At 37.0% G+C, this 24,997-nt stretch overlaps 1 protein-coding gene across 1 annotated transcript in view; it reads left to right on the top strand.

Moving 5' to 3' along the window:
- Positions 1 to 22,601, top strand: part of LOC116177601 (serine-protein kinase ATM) — a 35,051-nt gene extending 12,450 nt beyond the window's left edge. The window contains exons 13-32 of the mRNA XM_031496612.1: positions 485 to 682; positions 735 to 915; positions 963 to 1,237; positions 1,286 to 1,561; positions 1,610 to 2,407; positions 6,226 to 6,463; positions 6,513 to 6,763; positions 6,809 to 7,038; positions 7,090 to 7,321; positions 11,061 to 11,745; positions 12,589 to 12,778; positions 12,824 to 13,022; positions 13,067 to 13,284; positions 20,502 to 20,728; positions 20,819 to 21,414; positions 21,463 to 21,621; positions 21,672 to 21,924; positions 21,972 to 22,086; positions 22,138 to 22,337; positions 22,388 to 22,601. Of these exons, the coding sequence (XP_031352472.1) occupies positions 485 to 682; positions 735 to 915; positions 963 to 1,237; positions 1,286 to 1,561; positions 1,610 to 2,407; positions 6,226 to 6,463; positions 6,513 to 6,763; positions 6,809 to 7,038; positions 7,090 to 7,321; positions 11,061 to 11,745; positions 12,589 to 12,778; positions 12,824 to 13,022; positions 13,067 to 13,284; positions 20,502 to 20,728; positions 20,819 to 21,414; positions 21,463 to 21,621; positions 21,672 to 21,924; positions 21,972 to 22,086; positions 22,138 to 22,337; positions 22,388 to 22,563 (5,697 nt within the window). The 3' untranslated portion in view covers positions 22,564 to 22,601. The remainder of the gene's footprint in view (positions 1 to 484; positions 683 to 734; positions 916 to 962; positions 1,238 to 1,285; positions 1,562 to 1,609; positions 2,408 to 6,225; positions 6,464 to 6,512; positions 6,764 to 6,808; positions 7,039 to 7,089; positions 7,322 to 11,060; positions 11,746 to 12,588; positions 12,779 to 12,823; positions 13,023 to 13,066; positions 13,285 to 20,501; positions 20,729 to 20,818; positions 21,415 to 21,462; positions 21,622 to 21,671; positions 21,925 to 21,971; positions 22,087 to 22,137; positions 22,338 to 22,387) is intronic.
- Positions 22,602 to 24,997: the final 2,396 nt, after the last annotated feature.

Below are 24,997 nucleotides of genomic sequence, written 5' to 3'. Positions count from 1 at the left end.
CATCCAGTGCGATTACTCAACCAGCAATAAAGAGGCCCTCTTAATCTGTTGTCACACAAGATTTCCAAGGATTTAAAATGTGTCCAATGCAATATGTTGCAACTATAATTATAAATCGAGTTTCAAAAAGCATCTCTTAATGCACAAGAGTTCCAAGGACTTAAAGTGTGCCTAGTGGGACTGTGCAACTAATAAATACAGTTTAAAAAGCATATGTTAATGCACACAAAACTTCCAAGGTTTTAAAATGCGCCCAGTGTAATTACGCAACCAAAATACTTAATAACTTAACTTGCTTTAAAATGCACTTCTAATTCAAGTATGAAGCGTATGCCATTTTCAAACTTGGCTGTGATTCTTGTGACGTCATTGGGATAAAAACGTCATCTGCGCGAACTTGACGAATTTGCGTTCAGTTATAGGCATACCTTGTCTTATTGTACCGTGGTAATAGCTGTATTATTCGCATTGACGATTATTGCAGTTTGATCCTGACATGCAATGGTCCAAGTGGCCCAACGACGAAAAGGTGATTTTATCGATTCCGGAGTTTTTAGTCAACGATTACCAGAACGTTCGCATAACTGCCGTGCGGCACTTGAAAACCATTTACAAACAAAGCCCGCAAACAAAACCGCAGAGACATCTACAGAAAACTGTGTTTGTAAAAATTTGTGAAATGGTAAGTACCTATAGGTAGTACGGAAATGGCCCAGTAAAAATTCACTTTTAAGAGCAATGAAGTGTTCAATGTAAAAGGAAATATCACTAACGAACGCAAAATTGATGAGAGTGTCACGCGCACAGCAAGCGTTTTACATACATTCGTGGCTATAATATCCGTAAACTCAATTTTTCGACGGGAAGCTCTCTTTAGATTAATTCAGTTGGTGAATGAAAAAAATCTGAATACTGGTACGGTGGCAGCTTAACGATTAGCCGCTTAATTTAGTCTGTTACAGATTCTACACTGCAAATATTAGATATGGTAGCAAAACTCTTAAATATTTCCGACTCGACACTGTTATTAAGTTCAAATCTAGATTACTTAATTTCCCTCTGGAGAAGTCATAATTTACCTCTAGCTCAATTTCCGTATGGTTTATTCGCTTGTAACTCCTTAGAGTCGTTCTGCTTTAAGTATAAACATTTGTTAGTACCGGTACTCTTGGAAAATCTTCCTTTGTTTGATAAAGTCTGCGTAGATTTTAAAATATCTAAAGTGGATATTTTAAAGGTATGTGGTATTACTGTGCCGGAACCAGTGTAATACTTGCGTTTACAGGACTACTACCCTCGACTTGTGGCAGAATACATAATTAACATCACGTCGAATGTTAACAACAACCATTGCTACAACAATTTCGAGCAGATACTGACACCGAGCGTGGTAAACGAGTTGATGTTGGAGAAAATAGATGAAGTAATAGTGTGCTTGCTGGATCTTTACTTTGATCCAGTGTACTTAAATGACCAATACAGTATATCTTGTTCACTGCCTGAACAACCAACGCCATCGTGTAACACGAGGGACTTAAACGTATGCCTGGATCACATTGCTGTAAGTATTGAGAAAACTGAACGATTATTGATAATCGCGAGTTTGCAGAACGTATATCTAAATGGATCCGCACCGCTAACTTATTGTTTGCAAGGGAATGGAATCAAATCCCACAAAATTCTTATGCGTTTAATATCCAAAGTACATCGATCCTATAGTGAGGAAGAAAAAATAATCACATTCCATCGGTTTACTTTTTTTATCGACGCACTTGCACCACATATGAAACAATGCAATAATCTAAATACATATTTGATCCGAACGATCTCATACACGCTCATCCATTTAATAGAGTCCGATTATAAGAATAATTTGGTTATAAACACATTTTATTCCAAATGCTTACGTAGTTTTCTTCGTGGAATATTACCACAAAATAGCAAAACATTAGAAAAATGTTTGATAGATTTTGTCGCAATCCTGGTGCCAATATCTAAAGTGGACAACGACCTTGGAAACGAATGCATGCAACTTCTTCACTGTTTAATCGTCGACCACGCCCTTCTCTTCAAGGATACCATCAAACGTCTAGATCCATTTCCGACAGACGCCAAATATAATCAAATTCGCTCGATGTACTGCGATGTAAAATACAGCGGGGAGGTTTTTACACTCAAGAATGAAATCGAACACTTTCTGACGACGGGAATTTTGATGGGAAATGCCGGGAATCGAACCGAAGGGTTATTACATTTGAAGAAAAGACTGACTGATCAAAAGGAGGAGTTGAAGGAGATGTACGACAGTTTACATTGTATGCGTGGATTTTCGGAGGATTGTCAAAATAGCTTGCTACATCAACTTGTGTGCACTCTTGTGAAGCTGTCCTTGTCATCGGATAAGAAGGTAATTATGGTGCACAAAAATTTTATCATTTTCCCTTTGTGAGTATCCTTCATTCCTTTCTCCTTTTATTGTTCTTCAAAATACTTGTGCTTTCCATTGTATAGTTGTTTCTTTTGTTCTTATTATTGTTGGGTAGAGTCACAGTTTTGATGCCCTGGATAGTTGTTTTACTCTTAGTAGGTGGTCTTATTAACTTAGTGAGGATCTTATTTTACCCGTGGATAGCTCTTCGACTGTTCTTATACGAAACGACGTATGAAATCATTTAAATTATTCAAGTTTCATATTGACACCCTCTGAATTAACCACACTTTCATCCATATTATTGCTCGATTTTCCTTCTGTGAGTACCATTCTCCGAAACACTGTTATCACACTTAAACTGACGTGAGCCAATAGATATGTCTCGTCCAAACATTCTATTTTCCATTTGTGAGTATCTTTTTCCGACACTACGTTCACTAGATACTCGCCTTAAACTTATGGCTCACCCAATAGATATGTTTTGTTCAGCCATTTCATTTTCCCTCTTCCGACACTATGCCTTCCAGATGTTCGTCTTGAGGTGTCTCGTTCAGATGTTCTATTTTCTCTTTCTCAGTACCCTTCTCATACAATTCATTCCCTATCGATACATTCACACTTGAAGTTTTCACATCACCCATAAATACTGGTATGGCAAAAAATTATTGCGGGTCTGACTTGTAATAAGCTAGAAACCCCATAAGCATTATATGAGTGTGAGAGAGACATAACTTTACAAATATTGACATTGACAGTATTGACAATTGAATGTGTCATGTGTGTCACTAATCTCCTCAAAATAAATATGCATATGTGGCATCGGCGCTTTCAGTTTGTAGTGTATTCTATCTCACTTCACACTCATATAATGCTTATTGGGTTTCTTTCTAAGTCATATCCGCACAAATTTTTTTCCATACCTGTTATGTCTTATACAAACGTTCCATCGCCCTTTGTGAGTAACCTCTTCCGACATATTTGCACTGAAAGTTTTAACTACCCGTAGATATGTTTGGTACAGATTATTCCATTTTCTCTCTGTGAGTATCATCCTCCAACACACCGTTCACTAGATATTAATTTTAATGTTTTGGTCGCCCCGTGTGGCGCAGTTCCGTTGAACCTGGACCACGGTACTAAGGGTCCCTGGTTCGATTTTGGGTTCGGGCATTGACATTTGTAAATGTGTAGCGGCTTGTGTTGGTAGAGTAGCCTTGGCTGAAACTCTGCGCACTCAAAAACAAATGTAAAAAATAAAATAAATAAATAAAAGTTCCAATAGCTCTTTGTGAGTACTCTCCTCCGACACTCCATTCTTTTTGACATCATCAATCAATATATGTGTCTGATCCAGGCGTCACTCATGTGCGACACTGCATTTCACTGGCGCGTGGCGTGTTATTTCCTTAGAGGCTTAGAACATGAAGGGGTTTACGGTGTTGTGGTTCGTACTAGGCGCACTGGAAATTTTTAATGGTCTTGTGTATTAACCAAATGTGTTTTAAAATTGGATTTGTACTTGGTGACAAAATCACACGGGTCACATTTTAAATTCTTGGTAGTTTTTTGTGTGTTAAAATGCTATTGGGCATGTGTTTTTTATATGTCGTTGCAGTGCGTTTGTATTATGATCACAAAGGACAATCTGTCTTTTTGTACTCGAATAAATTATAAAACAACTGTTAACAGTTCAAACATAAAGTAACAAATGCCAACATTTTTTGGTTAGATAGTACATTTGCACTCGTACAAAAATTGGTTCCGGACGGACGGACAAACCGCAGACAATAGCACATTTTTTTAAAACTTAAAATGCAACTCCTATCTCGTAATCAAACCTTCATTTTTTATACAAATAATTTTCCAGTACATTCTTCTATTCAAAATATTTACACGCCCCTTAATGCTAAACAAAATTTGAATCCAACCAAAGGAAAGGTATCACTGAAACTAAATGCAAATTCCCAACTAATGAAAAAAGCCAATACTCTTTGTTTAGATGCGATTATTATCAATAATTGCAGTACAAGTCTGATCATGCAATTGATTTTCATAAATAGGTTCCTTTCCTAAAATCCTCAAAATAATCTATGAATACTTTCAATTTGACCTATCGAGTTCCATGAAGGCTACAGCCAGGGAGCGAGCGATCTTGAAAGTCTTCACATTGAAGTAAGGTCACCTGACAGTACTATAGTAGGTGATTCCTGAGCCCCAGACCCCTTGGTGCTACTGTCTCTCACAAAATTGTTCACCCTTAACGACCCTTATAAGTTATAGTTTTTCATCAAATCTTCCTTCTGTAACTCCCCCAGTGTAAAAAAATTCGGTTGCTTTCTTCCTAAGGCTACCGTGACAGTACAAGGGTAATAGAAAAAAAGTTGGTGAGTCTTCATAGGCTTTACGGATGCATATTATGATTACATTAAATAGAATTCTTATACAAATTCCCAAAAATAATCAACCCATACTTTATACAAATCATAAAATTGTCACGAACCAGATTGTACGTACTCGCGTTCGCAGTTCTTTTTATTTCGTTGGCTATTTGTATTTTGCCCGGTGGAAAATCTAAAACAGCACACTCGTAAAGCTAGTGAGCAGCGGGTATTCAAACTGGTAACACGGTCAAGCTCGCGTTTATCTACTCAACACATCTTGCGTTTTATTATCGCTCTTTTATCACTAGACATACTTTCGTTCACGTTCACTATGAAGCGGTACATGTGTAAATTTCGTTGAACGAAGTACAAATTCGAAAAAATAATATTTAAAACTGCAAAGCAGTCGCGCGTTACATGTCTACTTTTTTTTTATTTTCTTACTTACTCGTTAACCGAGCTACCAAATAGACGAATTCGTCTTGTTCCTCAATGCTGACTTTCCCAAAATGTGTGTTTATCGTAAATTGTTCTCGCATTAAAACAATTACGGTTCAGGATGGTACCAAAAAATCCTTAATTTTTAAACAGCGTTATATTTAGTCCTAAGAAGCACAACTTTGCCTCCTTTTCATTCTCGAATCTGGGACACCCTGTACATTTATTATTTATTCTTTTATTTTCGTTTGTTTTAGACGTGTTTTTAGCGTATTTTCCAAATTATGTTGGAATGCGCTATTGCCACTTTCTCCGCCAGTCCGTACTTCCGCCCAAGGCCTTGACTACTGCAGTTTTCATATTTTGTTCGTTCTTTTTGCATTCAGTAGCTTATAGCTCTGGCATATGAACCAAGAAAAATCTTTACGATTAACGTGCGCATGCGCAGACTGCAATGCCAGCTTTCTTATTTATGGCGATATATCTATTTTAACCAAAAATGCTTCTAGTAAAAACAAACATAGCGCATAATGTCAATACCAGGTGTGAGCATACGCAAGCTGTGCAATGCTAACCTTTTTACTTGTAGAGATATTTTTTGAAATTTTAATCAAAGATTCTTCTAGTAAAAGCAAACATATCACATATTTTAACATCAGGTGTGCGCATGCGCAGACTGCACAATGGTAAGTTTGTTATTTACTAAAATATTTATGCCATAACTTATTTTTCTCTGTACATATAAATAGTCCCCTACCCGACCTTTTGGGAAGTACTGATCAATTCATGAAAAATGCGGCGAAAAACATTTTTTCACTCAAAACTTCCATCTTCCATCCTATGCCACACTCAAAACTTCTTCATAGCAACCATACTCGATGCTGTCCTTTCGTTCGGAAAGTTCGAAAGTGATCACATAAACAAACGACACTTTCCATCTCTTTTTTGTTTATTAATTTCTTTTCAATTTTACAGGAAAGTTTAGAAGCAACAGAGTGTCTGGGCGAACTCGGCTCGTCGAGTTTGTTAACCATGGTGTTGCAAACCGAACAGTCTTACGCAAACGAGAGCTGTACAGGTTTCGAATTGGTGACGAAACTAATCGTACAATTTTTTATTAAGCACATCGTCGATAAAAGGTTTGACATTATGGAAGTTGCTAATTCCACGTTATTTCACGTATTAGATTGTAAGGAAGGAAAGTCTGTTTTGGGTGAGTTTTACCATTAGCAATGTTTGAGTTTTAATGTTGTTAATTTTAGCCGATCCAGGTTTTAAAGAGTATTTAAACGGAATATCGTTAACACCTTTTGCTTCGTCTCGTTCAATTAAATCGGCTAGCGATCATAGTTTAAATAGTAATTTTAACTATTGCGTGTCAAATACCAATTTGTGGTGCCCACCTGATCGTACCTCACACGATCAGTGGATTACTGATTTGGTGTGTAGTTTGCTAGAACTTTTTTCGGAGAAATGTTATTTAAAGAAATTGATTCCGATGTGCAAAATGATGGTAAGGGCTAGCAAGCGTGATTTTTGCTGTAAAACTTGCTTGCAGGTGTCATTTTCTGAACAACTGCTGCCACTTCTGGTGTACTTGATAATAAAGTGTGGGTTATCGGATGTGATTTCCAGGCAAATTTGCAACTTTTTTTCTTCTCACTGGATGCATAGTGAAACGGATTCGAATAGCGGCAATATTGTTCTTAATAAATTGTCCTTACAATGTATGCTTAACACAGTGCATTTTCTCCGTTTACGTAAAAACTTGGAAGATTCCAGTAGCAGGTATACATTCAAAGTCGTTGACGTGCATTTACTCGAACTTTGTTTTTCTAGAAAAGATAACTTCAAGCTTAATTACCTGCACGTCGCGCAAGCGGCTCAATTTTGTACCGCGCATTTCACAGCTCTATTGTACACGGAGTTATGGTGCCAAGAAAAACTTGAGCAAGACAGAGCTATTTTAAATAATTCGACGATTACCGTCTCAGGGTTGAGTTACTTGGACATAATAGCACAGAATGAAGAACCTGATACGAGAAAAAGATTGCAATATATTTTACGGGAGGTAAAAATACACTGTGTTCGAGATAAGAGGGTCACCCCAATTTTATTTGGTGAAATTTGTCAAATGTAATTTTATATAGAGTCCACTGAAAGCTGTCAATGCCAATTTTGGGCGCTTAACTGCCAGAAAGGCTCAATTTTAGTTTTGAGAGGGACATCTAATTAAATAATACTATTCACATAACTTCAACTTTGAGAAGGTGGTGAATTGTACCCCAAAAATTTTAAATGGGCAGGGCTGGTAAACGTTAGATAGTTCGAAGCGCATGTATTTTCAGCGCTCCTCAGGTTTGAGGAAGGGACGATCTGAGTTCAGCCACTCTTATAACTCTTTGGTCCTAGTAAGACAGTCTGGATCACATCCCTTCTTGCAACTTGAGGGTTTCCTCTCAGATCCGCCCATGCCCAAGGCTATCTTATCTTGATCCTTCCACTTGTCCCAATCATTTAGTCATATGGAAACCTTCCGGGCCTCAGCTTCCACAGCTAAGTGTAAGGGCTCTAGTTCCAGAAGCGCCTTCATGGCCAGATTTGGCGTGGTTTTCATGGATCCACTGCACGAACTTATAAATTAAAATGGACTGCTGCTCAAACAGTTGCATAGAGGTAGAAATTGCCCTAAAGTCACTAGATATAGAAAGTACCGCAATCATCCGCCATTTTTGGGCAAATTTGCTGCCAACTTAAAAAAATTGACAAATAAAATCTGAATAGCTGTCATTTTTTATAACCTAACTTCATAGTACTGTCATGTTTTATAAAAATACAGATATCTCCAAACAGGTGGAACAATCCCTAACATTAAAGTTACTAGAACCTGGTAACTTCCGCTATTTTTGGGCAAAAATCATGCGTTCTCGCTCTAACACACGAGCCCAATGGATTGCGGTACTTTCTATATTTAGTGACTTTAAAATTGCCCTAGCATGGGCGCCGCCCAAGGATGCTATGGCGCCGCCATGATGTGTACATTTTAGTTATTTTCTAGGGAATTTTCCTAGTGCTCAAGTTTTGAGACTATTGCAGCCTTGGAAAATGACATGTGTCACAGTAATTTATTTAGAAAAAGTGAGGTTAATGTTGGGTTAATGCTTGTTTATTAGTTGATTTGAATTTCGCGCCAAGTGAGTGCACATCATGGCGGCCCCCATGTAGCTGTCATTTGTTAATTCAGTATTAGCAGTCCATCTTAATTTATAAGTTCGTGATCCAGCGACTCCCTGATAGCCTTAGGTAGGTACACAACTCTTACCTTTCTCCAGCTTTCGTGAATATACCCTAAAGCCAAGGAGGTTTAAAGCGGTGCACCAAATGTAAGAGCAGCGGTCTCAGGCCTTTCTGTAGAAGAGCAGGAATATCCAGTCCGGTCCTGCACTCTTAAATGGGCTGAACATGGTAACTGTCCATCTCAGAGATCTCTCGGAAACCACCAGGGCAGCTACATTCCACTTAATCGGCGTTGCACTGATCCGGGTAGTTCCTTTTGGTTGCTCCGAAGTTATGTAGTCTCCAGGAGTCTTCCAGGAGCCTCATCCGCGGTATATCTGGCGCATGGAAATCTCAGTGTCCCCACTTTTTGCCCCGGGTCTTTCAAAAGGATTTTACGAATTTTTTGAACTTCAAAAAGACCCTCCATGTTATCACAGAAGGTCCTCCATGATCTTCGTTTAGGCCTTCGAATATGGTCTGTGTTGAACGATCTTGAGATCACATGACTGTATTAAAGTGCTTGTCAATTTTCTTACGAACCTTTTCACGGTGTGAGTTCCACCAAGGTGTTCTCTTCGTTCCTCAAAAGGTCCACAGTTTACAGCTGTGCTCATATCGCTTACTTATGCAGCAGCCTCTTCCACCTGCCCTGCGTTCTGACAAGAGCAGAAGCGGCCCAGTCAACCGCTCTGCTCGACCTGCCCTCCTTGGATCCATGCTGGTTTAGTGACAGGTGGCTCCATTGTTCCAAGTGGTGCTCTATTCTGCTATACTGGGTTCGCACCTGAAGATGGAGTATCAGGTTTTATGGGCCAAATGCTTCTCTTACTAAAGGCCGAGTTTGCAAGTTTTACTGCAACAAATGGCAAGTGTTTACAGTCTACAATTTTCATTGCATAGTACCAACCCTATAACTTTCAATAGGTGTGTACAAAATATCTTCGATTTGTCATTTGCATTTAACTTGTTCTTGGCATCTATTTATTGTGCATTTCAATCAAGATGAACAACAGAAATTGTCAACACATTCATCACCCTTGACATCGTTGGTGCCATAGTAATTCTAGATGTTGGCATTAAAAATTCCCTTAAAATAGTCACCAGAATTGCAATTGCAATGCAATAAAAAGCTGATCGAAAAAATACACTTGCGCGCATGCGTGCAATAAATATTGCCGCAATTTTTATTGCCCGCAATGATGCCAAACTGATATATGATTGAATTGAAGTATTAAAACACACCATACTCTCCTTGTGCTGTCTGCCTTTGTTCCTGCAACATCACGATTAGCGCTTATGTCGATCCAAGATCTGCCGTTTACGGTTTTGAAGGTGGGGCTGGAGTGTGGGCTGTTCTAGACAACAGGTCCGACAGCGTTAAAGAGGTCGTATAGCTTGTCGCCTCTCTGGTTGGTTACATCACTTCTCCAGGCGGGGTGTTTTGCGTTTAAGTCACCAGCTATTATGACCTGGCTTTCGTGCCTTGATGAATGGTCGTTAGGAGGCGATCTTATCTATCGCTAATTGTATCCTTCTCTGGTACCGTCCGTGGCGACATGAGCGCTGTCTTTAGACCCCAGCCGTTTGCAATTCCTCTGCACACTGTGGACATGCGTCCTCTTTCTCCGGGCAACTGGCTGTTAAGTGCCCGAAATTGTTATATCTGAAACACTCCCTACCCTTTATTCTTTTTTGAATATCTTTAAAGTCCCTGGAATTCACCTCTACTACCCAGTTCTGGCGCGGGGGGTTACTACACCGTCTTTTGTCTGCTATCTAATCTTGCCTCTGGGTCCCTTCCTCAAGTACCCCGTTGTTTTAGTGTTTATTCAAAATGCTTGCTAGAACTACTTGTTCTCCAATCTGACTGTCAAACAACTTTCTGATTGACATCCACCTCTTTTGCTCTTACATGTTGTCTTAACCTCTTTAATGCTTCGTTGGGGTCCTTCACCCCTTTAGCTTCTACCCTTGTGGTGAAAGTGAAGATATCTTTCTGGTCGGTTTTGGGACCAGTTGATCACTGATCTGAGCCCCGCTTTCGGTGTTGATTCAGGCGTTTTTGGAGCTGGAATCTGGACACTCCCCGCAGACTCACACACTTATAGAGTGTGCACCATGACTTGTCACTGGTTCTCTTGCAAGCTGCCTACATTAACTTGTTCAATGTATCATTTTAAAGATTTACGTTTGCGCGATACGATCTATCTGTGTATCTGTCTGTGTAACATACCAGACACCGCGCATCCTGACAGCACACGGCATGCCAGATTTCATGTTTTCTAAATATTGAATCGCGAATTTCTTTATTTTTTTATCAACCATATTTTCAATGATTTAAAAAAAAGACGTTTCAAAAACAAAAGTTGCATCGATTGGCGGTTTAACCGGAAGTGATGCCGGAGATGTCAATATGCCATAGGATAGCTTGTGATGTCGGCAAAAAAAAGAGATATTGAGGTGACCCTATTATCTCGAACACACTGAATAATCACATTAGAGTTCGACTATCGATTTTGTTTAATTTTTAGTGTTACCAAAAAGTAGGCGAACCCGATGCATTGTCAACCTGCGAATTAATGGGTTTAACGGATGGCGAATTCGAAATGGAACATTACGAACACTTACAAAAATGGGACCAAGTGGTCCTTCACTATGATATGAAAATCACGCAAGGGCAATTATCGTACGTGCCCAAGCTACAAGAAGCCTTAAAAAAATGTAGCCTGTTCGAAATACCATTTCGACTGGAAAACAAAAGCAGTCCACAGTTTGACTGCGCGTGGCGATTAAATCAATGGGATATCGATAACACAGTTCATAGTCAGACCGAAAATTCCTTCGAGAAATATAGATACTTCCTGTTGAAAGCCGTTCACGATAATGACAAATGTAACTTTCAACAATTCGCAGTCCAAGCGAGACAATGCGTAATTGACAACTTAAAGCATGCCAGTTTGGAGAGCAGTGAAAATTTGTATCATCATCTAAATCGGTTACAATCCCTCCGAGAGCTGGAACAATTCGTGACTGCTAAATCTGAAGGTACAATCAAAACCCTGGTGGAGAAGTGGAGAATTCAAGATGAAATTAATCCGAATGATTTTAAATACATTGAACCCCTTCATTTTCAACGTGAGGCAATATTTAATTTGATTTCTTCCGATTGTCAAGATATGACTGATATTTTGGTGGACATGCAGTTGAAATTCGCAGGTTTGTTTATTTATTAAGGATCCTCAGATCCTTTATAGTTTTGTATTGTCGTCCGTCCGTGTGCGCTCTAACTCTTTTTAAAAGTGACCGATCGTGTTGAAATTTGGTGTACGGGTACTTTGGACATTAAGGACGGACGCTATTTTTTTCAGGAAGCTGGTTCAACAGGAACAAAAGTTATAGGACTTCGAGTGAATCGGGAATAGGAAAAACTGCGTACTCAATATAATAGAAATCAACATATTTCATTCCTTAGGTCATGTATCGAGTTCGGACTTTCGCTAGATTATTCCCTATGAGTCTTAGAAGTGTAACAATTCAATATAACTCTTCTCTGTGGTCTAGGTCAAAAGTTTTAGAGCAAAATTTACCCAAAATTATTCTTTACACATGAATTTAGAGTTGTAAAAGCATTGTCTTGATGCTGAAAGAGTTGATAACGTGCACGTTTGATAACCGCATGTGTGTGATTCAAAAATGTTAAATTATTTTTCTGAGGCCACATGGATTTTGATCAAAATATGTCTAAATCGTTATTTATGCACCAAGATGGTTGAGAAAAAGACCAAGAGCATTATTTCAAAGACCAAAACATGAATTTGATCTATTTTTGGCGACCACATGGATTTTGATCAAAACATGTCTAAATCGTTATTTATGCACCAAGATCGTTGGGAAAAAAACCAAGAGCCCAGACATGAATTTGATGCATTTTTGTTAACTATAAAATGTATTTTGTAAGATTAAAATAAATTGTCGTTAAAAGTGATTGTAATACTGAGGATCCTTCGATATTTCGTTGTATTGATTTATTTCACTACAGATTATTACATTAAATCACAGGTATTGCTAGAAGTATCGGTAATTACAACACCGCCACCAGAGTTGTTACTAACTTACTTAATACTACTGGTTTGACCGCCGAGCTTCAAGCTTCTGTGAAATTTGAAGAAGCCCAACTGCGATGGTTGGACGATAAGAAGATTGCCTGTCACATATTACGGCGATTGTTAAGTAAATTACCCCAGTGCAGGTAACGTCTTTGACATTTGTAAGCGGCCTAATGGATTTGTTGTAGGTTATATGCGGAGGTGTTGCGATTGTACGGCACGTGGATGATCGAAACGTGCTCGGAAAATCCACGCAGTATTATTCAAAACTATTTTATCAAATCAATAGACGTGCTGGACCAGTTGTCCAAGACTGATGCGGAGAGTAAACATGTGTACGAAACGTATCAAGTACTCGCTTCATTTGCAGATTTGCAATATCAACAGGTAAAATCTGTTGTAGCACGATTAGCTTACTTGGTTTCTTTTAGGTTCAAAGCTACGTCAAATCGTCTGTATTTGAGAAAAAAGTTAGAAATATGGAAAAGTCCAAATCTGCGGCGTTAAGTTTAAAAAGTCAGCGCAGTCGTAAAATCACCACTGACGAACAACGTGCCATAATTATTCGCGATAAACAAAGCGTCATCGATCAAACGGAAATTAACAATACACACGAGGAAAAAAATATGTACCTCCTATTGACGATGAAGTAAGTGTGGATTTTACCTGATTGGTTAATCCTTCAAGTAAACAAAGTTGTATATTCTTATCACAAAATTTTTGTGTGACCATTTAATCAAGATCAAAAGAATGAAAGACTCAATTGTTGTTCATTCGTTCTTAGTTTGAAAGTGAACCACTAATATGCCGGGAGGGGACATCTTTAATGAGTATGATACTTTAATTTAAAAAAAAAAACATGGATTGCATTTTGTTGCTTGCAAACAGAGCTGGGCAGAATACTTTCAAAAAGTATTTGAATACTAAATAGTAAATACTTAACACAAATCAAAGGTATTTGAATACTAAATACTTTTACGTCCAGCACAAGCGTATACTAGATACAGATATATTGAAAAGTATTTGAATACTTTAGAATGTATTCGAATACTTTCAAAAGTATTCAAATACTTGTCACTCAAATACATTAAAAATTTAAAATAGTATACTAGATAAAAAATCAAGTTATACTTTGTAGGGGGTTAGCTTTTTTTATATTTCTATTGTTATATACAAATTTAAGGGGAGTAAAAGCGTATTATTATTATTATATTATATAGGAGATACCTACCAGGACCTTTCTTATACTAGTTATATCCTTAAGAATACGTGTACCAGTTTTAAAAGCGATCGTACGTCGTGCACAAGATACGTACGCCTTTCTGAAATTAATCCTAGCGATTTTGGAACATTTTTGACCATCCGTTTGTCTGTGTGCGGTTTAGAAACGTGCGATCGCTTTGAAAATGGGGTCATCCCGCCTTCATTTTTCATTTCTGATCCACAAAGTACATTAAAAATAAAAAGACCCGTGTGTCCTCAATTTTTATTTGCAAGTAAAATAAATCCAAAATAAATTATTGAAAAGCTGTGTTTTTAGTCCGAATTTAAAACGCTTCAGACTAAATACGTCACAAACCTACACCAATCACGTAGAAGTGAGCTGGCAACCTTACGCGAGGGTCTGACGTTTGTCACATTAATTTGACGTTTTGAGAGGGATGTTTAACTGCATCTAGCACGAAAGTGACAAGAGCCTGTTAACAGATGACGCAAGTTATAAATGCCATTCTCCTACAATATTGCCAAGTCGTTATGTCATCTGAATGGTTCTAGGAGCTGATTGGTCGGGCTTATTACGTCACAGAGCCCGCCACAATCATATCGTTTTGAATAAACCTTTAAAACCGCACATGTTCATTATTTTTTTGCTAATCAGCCTCTATTTTTAAAGGTCAGTTTTCGGGACGAGGAAGATAGTTGCTGGACGACGCGTCAGCGGAGTCCAGCAACCTTCCGAGTCTCGAAAACGCATTTTTTGTACGAATAAAACATAAAATTTTTTCTCCAACCCCCTTTACTTGAAATTATAGGTATTCGAATTTAGATTCAGTTCACAGTTTCACTACTAGTTTGAGAACCTCTGCTTTCTTGTCCTCACGTGTCATGCCACTCTAGTTTTTAGGTTAACTTATAACCTTTTCGTTCTTGCTTCTTACTTTTCACCTCTCGCGACTTTGTTAGGAGCAAATCTAAGGTAGCATATTCTGCCGTTTCTATAATCTCTGGCTGAGTGCAATCCATGTCGCTATCAGTTTCAGTCATTTCATTGTATACAAAATTAATATTGTTATATTTTGTATTGTAATAAAAAACTTACCAACCGTTTTTTAATTATAATTAATTGTAATTAACTTTTTCAAATTTTGAATTCAAAATGACAGATAATAGTGCAATGGGTCTGCAGTAGATGGCGTTACGCGCGACGGCGGGTTGTATACGTATTAAAATTACGTTCATCGAATATCTAAATTACGTTACACATGGTTTAAATAAAAATAGCGAGCGTAAATCATTTTCAATACATGTACATACATATAGGTAACAGCATTATTTGCACTGAATATGCAAAAATATTTGATTTGTGTGTATAGATATATCTTACAACCGGCAATGTAAATGTCAATGTGACATATCTCCGTGATTGTAATTTTTTAATTGGCCAACTTTCACGGTCAATTTCTTTTTGGTACTAGGACCAAAAGTATCCACTTTTTGTACAGTTACCATGGTGATAGCGAAAAATCCGGAAAACGCCAATTTTACGTGCCGAACACTGTCACAAAATAGCGTCTTATTTTGGTGGTTGGAGAAAATAGTTATTTGTTTCATTAGTACAAAAAATAACTTTTACTGTCCAAAAAAATGTTTTATGGTTTCAGGTACACGCTTATTAAATTAGAACTGCGGAATTCAACTATACTGTAAACCCCCATTGGTGCATATGGTCTTAAGGATATAAGAAAGGTCCCTATTGTTTAAGTTACGTTGACTATCGAGTTCGGTATTCAGATGTATCGGATTTTTATATTTGATTTTGCGACAATGGAAACTTTCCCTAAACATTTCTAAATTGTTCTCAAATATTTGAATAACTTAAAAGTACTGCCTTTTTTTGAGGCCGAAAAAAAAATTGTCTGAGATCGACCGGGAAAAAACATTTTCCTATAGAATTTGCCCCGTAGAATCCATAATTTCAAACAGTTTGAAGATTGGGCTACTAGATCAAAAGTTACAGCCCTTTGAATTTTTTTTCGAAATTTGTTTTTTGTCCATAACTTTTTTTTGAGAGGTCTAATCGAAAACATACGAATAGTTTTGGATTCTACGCACCAAAATTAATAAGAAAAAGTGTTTTCCCGAGAAATTTTGGAGTAGTCGATTTTTGGTATTCAAATACTATGCGAAGTATTCGAATACTAAATATTTGTGAAAGTATTTGAGTTACAAATACAAATACTGCTTCCATAAAAGAATTTAAGTACAAAGTATTTGAATACTTTAAAGTTTTTGAATACCTACTAAAAAGTATTTACAAAATCGAATACTGCCCAGCTCTGCTTGCAAACAATAAGTGAGGTTGCCTGTATTAGGGGTGAAAAATTGATGGGCGCAATTCTCGAATCATTGAAACCCCATTTCTACCAATAGGCAATCCGTTCAATTTCTTTTGAAGCAGACATGTAACTTACAATTTTCGTATTAAAAAAAATTCATAGCTAACTAGATATTTTAAAAAAGTCATTTTTTATTGACTGCGGCGGTTTTTTTTGCGTCTGTTTTTAAATGTCAGGCAAGACAGTTGCCAGGGAACATTCCTAGACTCATGCGCCGTCCGTGTCGATTTTTAGTACTGACTGCTGACATAAAAAAACAGGCTCGAGTTTCCAGAGCTGTGTATACGACTGCTCTTCTGCGTGTCACTGGATTGGAGTGAGATTCAAATGTCTGCCCCGCCTACTGATGCTATGTATTTTGTTTATGTTATGTACAAGTATGTTGATGGTTGCTCTATTATTATTGTTATAATTTTTATGTTATATCATGATTTGTCTTTTTATTGGGTTGTCATGTTAATGTTTAAAGCCGAGTTCGGTTTTTAATAACTAGTGGGTTGGACTGGCTCTACAGATGGGTGAATGAAAGAGTTGGGTCTTGCCCACTTGGAGCATGAGGGCGCAAGCCAGTTCCAGCGTCACATTATCTAGGAATCTGTTAAAAGCATACGGCGTATTCTCATTGTACCTTGTATTTTATGTGTCCACTTATCCTTTCTGGTGTGTGAAATGCTCTCAAGAGATGCCAACTCCTAGCGTTTTGTTTTCATACTAGGTTGACATGTTATAACATATTAATTAAAGTTTGTTTGGTTCTTTCTGAACCAGGAGTAACTAAACACATCTCTGTGTGATGTGTACGACATTTTGGACTGTCCACCCAATATCCAAACCATGCGAATTTATTATAATGTTTAATGTTTGTTCTTTTTGTATCCGTTTTACTTGTGTACTTTATTATTTTATTTTGCCTTTATTTTTAAGTGGGCGGGGTTTCAGCCGAGGCTGCTCTACCAACCCAACCCACTATACATTTACAAATATCCATGCCCGAACCCGGATTCGAACCAGGGACCCTGTACCGCAGTCGAGCTTCCACTGAACTGTGCTACACGGGCCGGTATTTTGTTGTTCCGGTTAGATAGCTTTGTCTAGACGATCATGGGCCATGGGATTTAGGTAGTTTGAGAGGGAAAGTGTTGATTTTAAATGTTGAGTTGCGTAGTCTCTTGGGACTGGCCTGTGTACATTACAACAATAAGCGCGTTGTATATTGTTCTTGGTTTATTAACATGTTTTTTATTTATGGACGCATGAAACACGATTTACAAACTGCAGCATAATAGACATAATGAACGTTTATTGATGTAAGAAAATCCGCATCACGTTGAATAGGTTAAATTTTGATTTTAGCATTGGTGATCGACTTCTTTCAGACACTTGGTATGCTCAAATACTTTCAACATGATGGGGCACTACCTCATAATCAAATAATAATACGGAATAATTGAAGTGAAATATTTCCTAATTCACGGATAGGAAGAAACGCCCCTGTTGCTTGGCCACCTCGATGTCCCAATCTTTATGTTTTAGATTTTTATTTATAGGGAATAAACAAAGGTGTACCAAAAATCGTATGACACAGTAGATCAGAGCCGTCCTTAGCAAATGCGAGGCCTGGAGCGAAATATTTTTGCGGGGCCTTTTTTAACAATTATTTCCGAGGGGGGAGGGGTTATGGAATACCCCCGGGGGAAGTGAGTCCTACTCCGGAAATTATTGCAAAATTATACATGCAAAGTCGTCATTTTAAGCACTTTGAATGACTGTCACGCGGCGAAGGGAGAGGAGAAGATCATGCCAGAATGACTCACTCACCGGCGAGCGCGACGGTTTGTTCGAGACTAATGACTATCACGTACGAATGAGAATTTCGTTCGTAGGTTTTTTAATTAATCAATAGTTGAACATATTGCGCGGGTAATCATTTTATATTCTATATTATACAGGGTGCCCATTATGTATGGAATGTAGTATATATCTCGGGAAATATCGAATATATATGAAATTATTCCTATAAATGCCAGCATTCAGTTGTTTTTATTTCAGAAAACAAATGAGTAAGTAACGAAAAACAATTGAATTTTTTAAATGGCAATGCACCTTTTCATTAGGATAGATTTTTTTCCCTTTTCGATGATATAACATGTTAGTACCTTTATTCAAGAAAATTTTTTTAAAAAATGGATCATAATTAGATGAATAACATTAATCCAAATATCCTACATAAAAATAAAACAAATGAACGTGTACGTTTCTTATTAAACCTTGAAGACAAAACGAAATTAGCAGTAAAATGGTTTTCATCGCAATGAATGTTCAAAATGTTCACCATTCACTGCAAGGCAGTGGCATAACCTATCCCAAACAAGTTGTAAATCAGCATATGCATGATTAAAGCGCATTTTTGGTAATGCAGATCAGTATTTTATTAGCGAAGTTTAAAATTATCGCTCACGAGTAATTTTGGCTGCGTTAAATAATTCATTTTATTTAATTTCAATTAAGGGTACGTCTTAATTTTGTAAAACAAATCGCAAAGTAAATAATTAAGTTTTTATACTGGTAGCGGTATCTAACGGTAAAATTATAGCACCTCCAAAAACCATATCGAAATTATTTTCTTAAATTATCGATCTCACAAGTAATCTAACTCAAAATAGACTAGAGCCTGCACATCTACACTATAGCAGAAAGCTTTTAGTGAAAATTTGAGCCTCTAGCTATTGTAGTTGCTAAGATATCAGCCGGACAGCCAGCCAGCCAGCCATAACGAATATAATAGGGTATTTTTTCAAACATGCGCTAAAAACTTGAAATAAAAATTAATTTCTTCTACACGGGTGCTAACGTGTTATGTCATTGAAAAGAGAAAAAAATCTCTATCAAATGAGCCTAATGAAAATGTGCGTTGCTATTTAAAAAAATTCAATTATTTTCGTTATTCATTTGTTTTCTGGAATAAAAGCAATGGAATGCTGCTTTATTATGGGAAATAAAATGTTAAACAACTTTCATATAAAAAATTGTTGTATACATTCGATCTTTACCGAAATATATACTATATTCCATACATAATGGGCACCCGGTATATTTATATATTAAAATATTATATTATTTTCATTGAATCAAAACATATTTATTTTTAAGCGAAAGTAAGGCCTTTTTCGGCACGAGGCCTGGAGCGGCCGCTCCACCCTAAGCACGGCTCTGCAGTAGATGACCTTAGAGAAGCTGTGTTGCAAGCTTTTGCTAATATTGATGGGCTTTAATTGATATTTCCTTCAATTTACGTTGTTTTAATAACACTTTATTTACATTTAATTGGTTCCTAGTTTTTTTGTCATTCTCTGCAGAAAATTTATTTAAAATATTTTTATAATTATTTATTTATTTATTATTATTAATAATAATAATTGTAGCTCCATTTTTAGAGTAGGTATGTATGCAAATTATAAGTAGGCAGGGTAGAGCTCGCTGTGTCCAAGGTAGGGATGTGTATCATGGGGATCTCGGAAACCATACTCTTAATACCAAGATGGTCAAATTAGAGTAAAGATGCGCAATTAACAGGATATCACGCAAGAAAACTAGAAAATTCCGATTACTTCCAAACACACGCCAGAAAGACCGTAATTTGCCGACTGTGTTTTCATTCTTTTCTCATTATTTGACCATATACAAAAAAATTTAAAAATCACTTTCCCATTGCCATTTTTTGAGCTCTACAAGACACCGTTGAGAGATTTTCAATACAACATTTCGTTTCTGAGAAAACATCAACTTTGTTTTTTTTATATGGCCCTTAAAAAAGTTCATACTGTACTGAGTAGCATTTTTTATTACGAATACAACGATGTCCGACACCAAAAAAAAAACAAAAGTTGGGTTTCAACAGGATGGTGATGAATTATGGAGTGTTATTTTGAAAATCCCAAAAATCTAATGAATTGTGAAATGCCCACCATCATTATTTTCCCCGTGTTCCCAGTTTTGATGCTTGTCCAATTCTGGATTGGGTCTTAAACAAATTTTTTTGCTAAATAGTTGAAGGAAATTTGATCTATACTGGCCTGTGGCTTTTCTTTTTTTTTTGCAAAAATAACAAAGAATAGGTACAGAGTGAGGATGTGTCTATTTTGTTTATATCTTGGCGTGGGTTAATAAAATAATCTTTATTAATATTTGTAAACAAATTGAAGTTTAACTAACTGTCACCGGAATTTATTTAATCCTGAAAATTTTGCAGATACTACTTACTAAATCTCGAAAAAAGTGATGCAAATAATGTGTGTATGTTTCGAATATTATCGCTCCTTCTTGAAAATCGCGGCAACAAGCAACTGGAGAGTCTATTTAACGCGAGTGTAAAGAAGATGGCCAGCTACAAGTTCATACCTATATTGCCGCAGCTAATACCACACATCACGAACAGCTCCGGAGATTTATTGGCAAACAATATTAATGCAATTGTAGGTGGGTAATTGGATATGAAAGTCTAAATTTAATTTATTTCTCATATTCCAAACTTTAAATGCAAGTTTAATTAACATGATTAATTTGTAGTACAATGTGCAAAGGACCATCCCCATCATACTCTACCTTTTGTTCTGTCCTTGTCAAACTCCCACAAAGACAAAGAATTCTGCCAATCAAAAACAAATACCAACTGCAACGAACAGAGAATAATCGCGGCGGACAAGTTGCTAAGATCTCTAAAAAAAATTGACTATCTTAGGCGCACCATTGAAAAAATGGAGGAGCTTTCGAGAGCACTGATTCACTTAGCGTACCTTGATCAGGATAAATGCAAAGTCGATAGACACGACGACTTCATAATACCGACCACTTGTCCTCTAATGAAACTGAAACATTTAGAAGACATACTATTACCGACGCATATATTGGACGTACGGAAAAATTGTGACTATTCCACTATTGTTGGTATTTCTTCGTTTGGTACGACATTTTCAAACGTGGGAGGATTAAATGCACCCAAGAAGATATCTTGCATCGGTACCGACGGACTGAAACGAAATCAATTGGTGAAAGGAAAAGATGATTTACGCCAAGATGCGGTAATGCAACAAGTTTTTAATAACATGAATGGTTTATTGGCGTGCAATAAACAAACAAGGGGGTTACTCATAAGAACTTATAAGGTACGTGGGGCAGCTTCAAACATACGCGTCAGTAAATATGATTTGCAGATTGTTCCCTTATCGCAGAGAAGCGGCATTTTAGAATGGGTCGACAACAGTATGCCAATCGGAGAATATCTCGTAGGTGATGGGAAAACGAAATCCGGAGCGCACGTAATTTACAATAATGACGAATACTCTCCGGCTCGCTGTAGGATTGAGTATAAGGTGGGTATTGCGCGGCATACGTACCCCTACCTTTCATCTCTGTTTGATAGAACGCCGCCAAGTGCACGCCTAGTGAAAAGTTGAAAGTCTACAATAGGATTTGCGAAAAATTTCATCCGGTTTTTCATAAATTTTTTGAAAGTTCATTTGTGCAACCCGCCGTGTGGTACGAACGGAGGCGTGCCTATACGTATAGCGTTGCTACGACGAGTATGTGCGGATATATTTTGGGATTGGGAGATCGACATGTCAGTAACATTCTTATTGATAAAACAACGGCGGAGGTAGTGCACATTGATTTCGGTAAAAAACACTTTAGACTTTAGAGTTACTTGTTGTTTTTCGTTCAGGAATTGCATTTGAACAAGGGCTAGTTTTACCGACGCCAGAAACGGTTCCTTTTCGACTGACACGTGACATTGAAGCAGGTATGGGTGTATGCGGTGTTGAAGGTGTCTTTCGCAAGTAAGACCTTTGCATAGTTATCAATTAGTGCGCTAATCTTGGTCCACTTAGATCATGCGAAAGAACTTTGGAGGTGCTGAGAAACAATTCTAAAACGATCATTAGTATATTGGAAGTTCTACTATACGATCCACTATATACATGGACTGTGACCCCAGCGGAGGCCTACAATCGTCAATTAAATGACGACCAAGAAGAAAATGACTATGGTGTTAGTTGCACTAGTAGTTCTTTACAATTCACAAATGAAGGTATTTGTACTTTCTGGACTTGCAGTAAAAACATGATCGTTTTTTTGCAGAAAATGTCAATGCAACAGCGGAACGGGCGCTTTTGAGGCTCCGCCAAAAATTGCAGGGTATCGTGGAAGGGGGTACCCATACCAGTGTGGAAGGGCAAGTTCAGAAATTACTGCAACAAGCACGTGATCCTTCCAATCTGTGCCGACTGTTTCATGGTTGGCAACCATATTTGTAATGTTTATATGCAAATACGTTTTTATAATTAAAGTTGTTCCAAACCAGGAAATTTTAACTTACCTTCTGATTAAACCACTAGGATTTAGTTCCTTTGGTACAAAAAGTTATGCAATTTCATTTTAATGGAGCTGGATTATCCAATTTTGAGTTACTATTTATAAACAATCCAAGAAATTTATTATTGCTACACCAATTACACCAGATACAGTGTAGGCTAAAAACGCATTTGAAACAGAAAAATCTGAGAATAAGCTAGATATTGTCAAAAAACGAAAATGTCAAATTTATTTCCAGTTTACACCCTCTTTTTCAGAGAATTTGAATCTGTTATCAGATTTCCATAACATGCTAGATGTAGAAGCTACAAAAGCTACTACTTTCTTGTTTCTTATGGGCGCCATATTGGAGATTTACCGAATGAGATTGATAGATGACAAAAAATGACGTGTTACAAGAAAGAATTCAAAATCAATTGTATTGATTTTTCAACAAATCATCTCGAGCTCAACATGGCTATGGTGGCGATGCATTCAAAGAAATCTTTTTTTTTACCTCTTTCATTCCATAAAAATCCAGTATGGCGTTGATAAGAAAAAGTGTTTTCCCGAGAAATTTTGGTGCAGTCGATTTTTGGTAAAAAAGGAAGGTTATACACTGCCTTTTTCTGAGGCCCGAAAAAAAAATTGTCTCAGATCGACCCGGAAAAAATTTTTCTTATAGAATGTGGCCTGTAGAATCCATAATTTCAAACAGTTCCAAGATTGGGCTACTAGTTCAAAAGTTACAGCCCTTTGAATTTTCTTTCGAAATTGGTTTCTAGTCTATAACTTTTGATTGAGAAATCTATCGAAAAAGTACGAATTGTTTTGGATTCTACGCACCAAAATTAATAAGAAAAAGTGTTTTCCCGAGAAATTTTGGTGCAGTCGATTTTTGGTAAAAAAGGAAGGTTATACACTGCCTTTTTTTGAGGCCCGCAAAAAAAATTGTCTCAGATCGACCCGGAAAAAATTTTTCTTATAGAATGTGGCCTGTAGAATCCATAATTTCAAACAGTTCCAAGATTGGGCTACTAGTTCAAAAGTTACAGCCCTTTGAATTTTTTTCGAAATTGGTTTCTAGTCTATAACTTTTGATTGAGAAGTCTGATCGAAAAAGTACGAATTGTTTTGGATTCTACGCACCAAAATTAATAAGAAAAAGTGTTTTCCCGAGAAATTTTGGTGCAGTCGATTTTTGGTAAAAAAGGAAGGTTATACACTGCCTTTTTTTGAGACCCGAAAAAAAAATTGTCTCAGATCGACCCGGAAAAAAATTTTCTTATACAATGTGCCCTGTAGAATCCATAATTTCAAACAGTTCCAAGATTGGGCTACTAGTTCAAAAGTTACAGCCCTTTGAATTTTCTTTCGAAATTGGTTTCTAGTCTATAACTTTTGATTTTTACCACTCATTCCATAAAAATCCAGTATGGCGTTGATAAGAAATAAGAAAGTAGGTAGTAGCTTGTAGCTTCTACATCTAGTGTGTTATGGAAATTCTGATAATAGACTTGGCCTCCATTTATCTTCACTGTATCTCTCACCTTTAGCGAAGATCCCACCCTGTACAAATAAACATTGAATTCCGTTTCTGAACCTATTAATTATACCAAAAAGTCAATAAAACACAACAAAAACTATGTTAAAATTTATTACTTTTAATAGTTCAACAATAGTATTAGTCCGCAGTCTCGTGTGCTTGATTTAGGAAGACTATTGGGCAAATCTGTCAACAGAAATATAACTATGCGTGAGCATCTTTCATAATATAGGTACATCGTACATATAAAATGTATACGCACCTTCCTTTGTACTACATCGTCCCAATTGTAACCTTGATAGTATCGAATTGTTTTCAATGTCCGCACGGAATGTAATCGTTGCTTTGGATCAATTTGTAACATCCTTCGAAGAAGGTCGACCGATGCCAAATCTTCTAGTTCGGAAGGAAGCAGAACTTTGTTGTCCGATTTCACTATCTTTGGATACTTAAACAAAACAAACAATGTGATAAATTCGATTGATGATTATGCAATTGTTTTCTTTAAAGATTGTCAGTTGTAATTTACCCAATCAAACTCAATTTTATTAGAGAAGTAATCTTTGGGTAAATTTTACAGTGTAAAAATAACTCAAAAATCTTCGCAAAATGATTAATAGATATTCGCCTGTAGTTAGTAATGGGACTGCGCACGCGCACCTGCCTTAATAAAAATTTATGAAATCTAGCATGCCGTGTGCTGTCAGGATGAAACAATGAACAAGTTATTGTAGGTTTTTTCTGTGTGATATGGCACACGGCACGCTAGATTTCATAAATTTTCTAAATATTGAATCACGAATTTCTCCATTTTTTTGTACGTCAACCATATGCATATTTCATGTATGTAC

This window comes from Photinus pyralis, unplaced genomic scaffold (assembly GCF_008802855.1).
Source record: "Photinus pyralis isolate 1611_PpyrPB1 unplaced genomic scaffold, Ppyr1.3 Ppyr1.4_LG8, whole genome shotgun sequence".
Taxonomy (NCBI): Eukaryota; Metazoa; Arthropoda; class Insecta; order Coleoptera; family Lampyridae; genus Photinus; species Photinus pyralis.
Note: the sequence above shows the minus strand (reverse complement) of the source record. Positions and strands in the feature narration are given on the sequence as shown.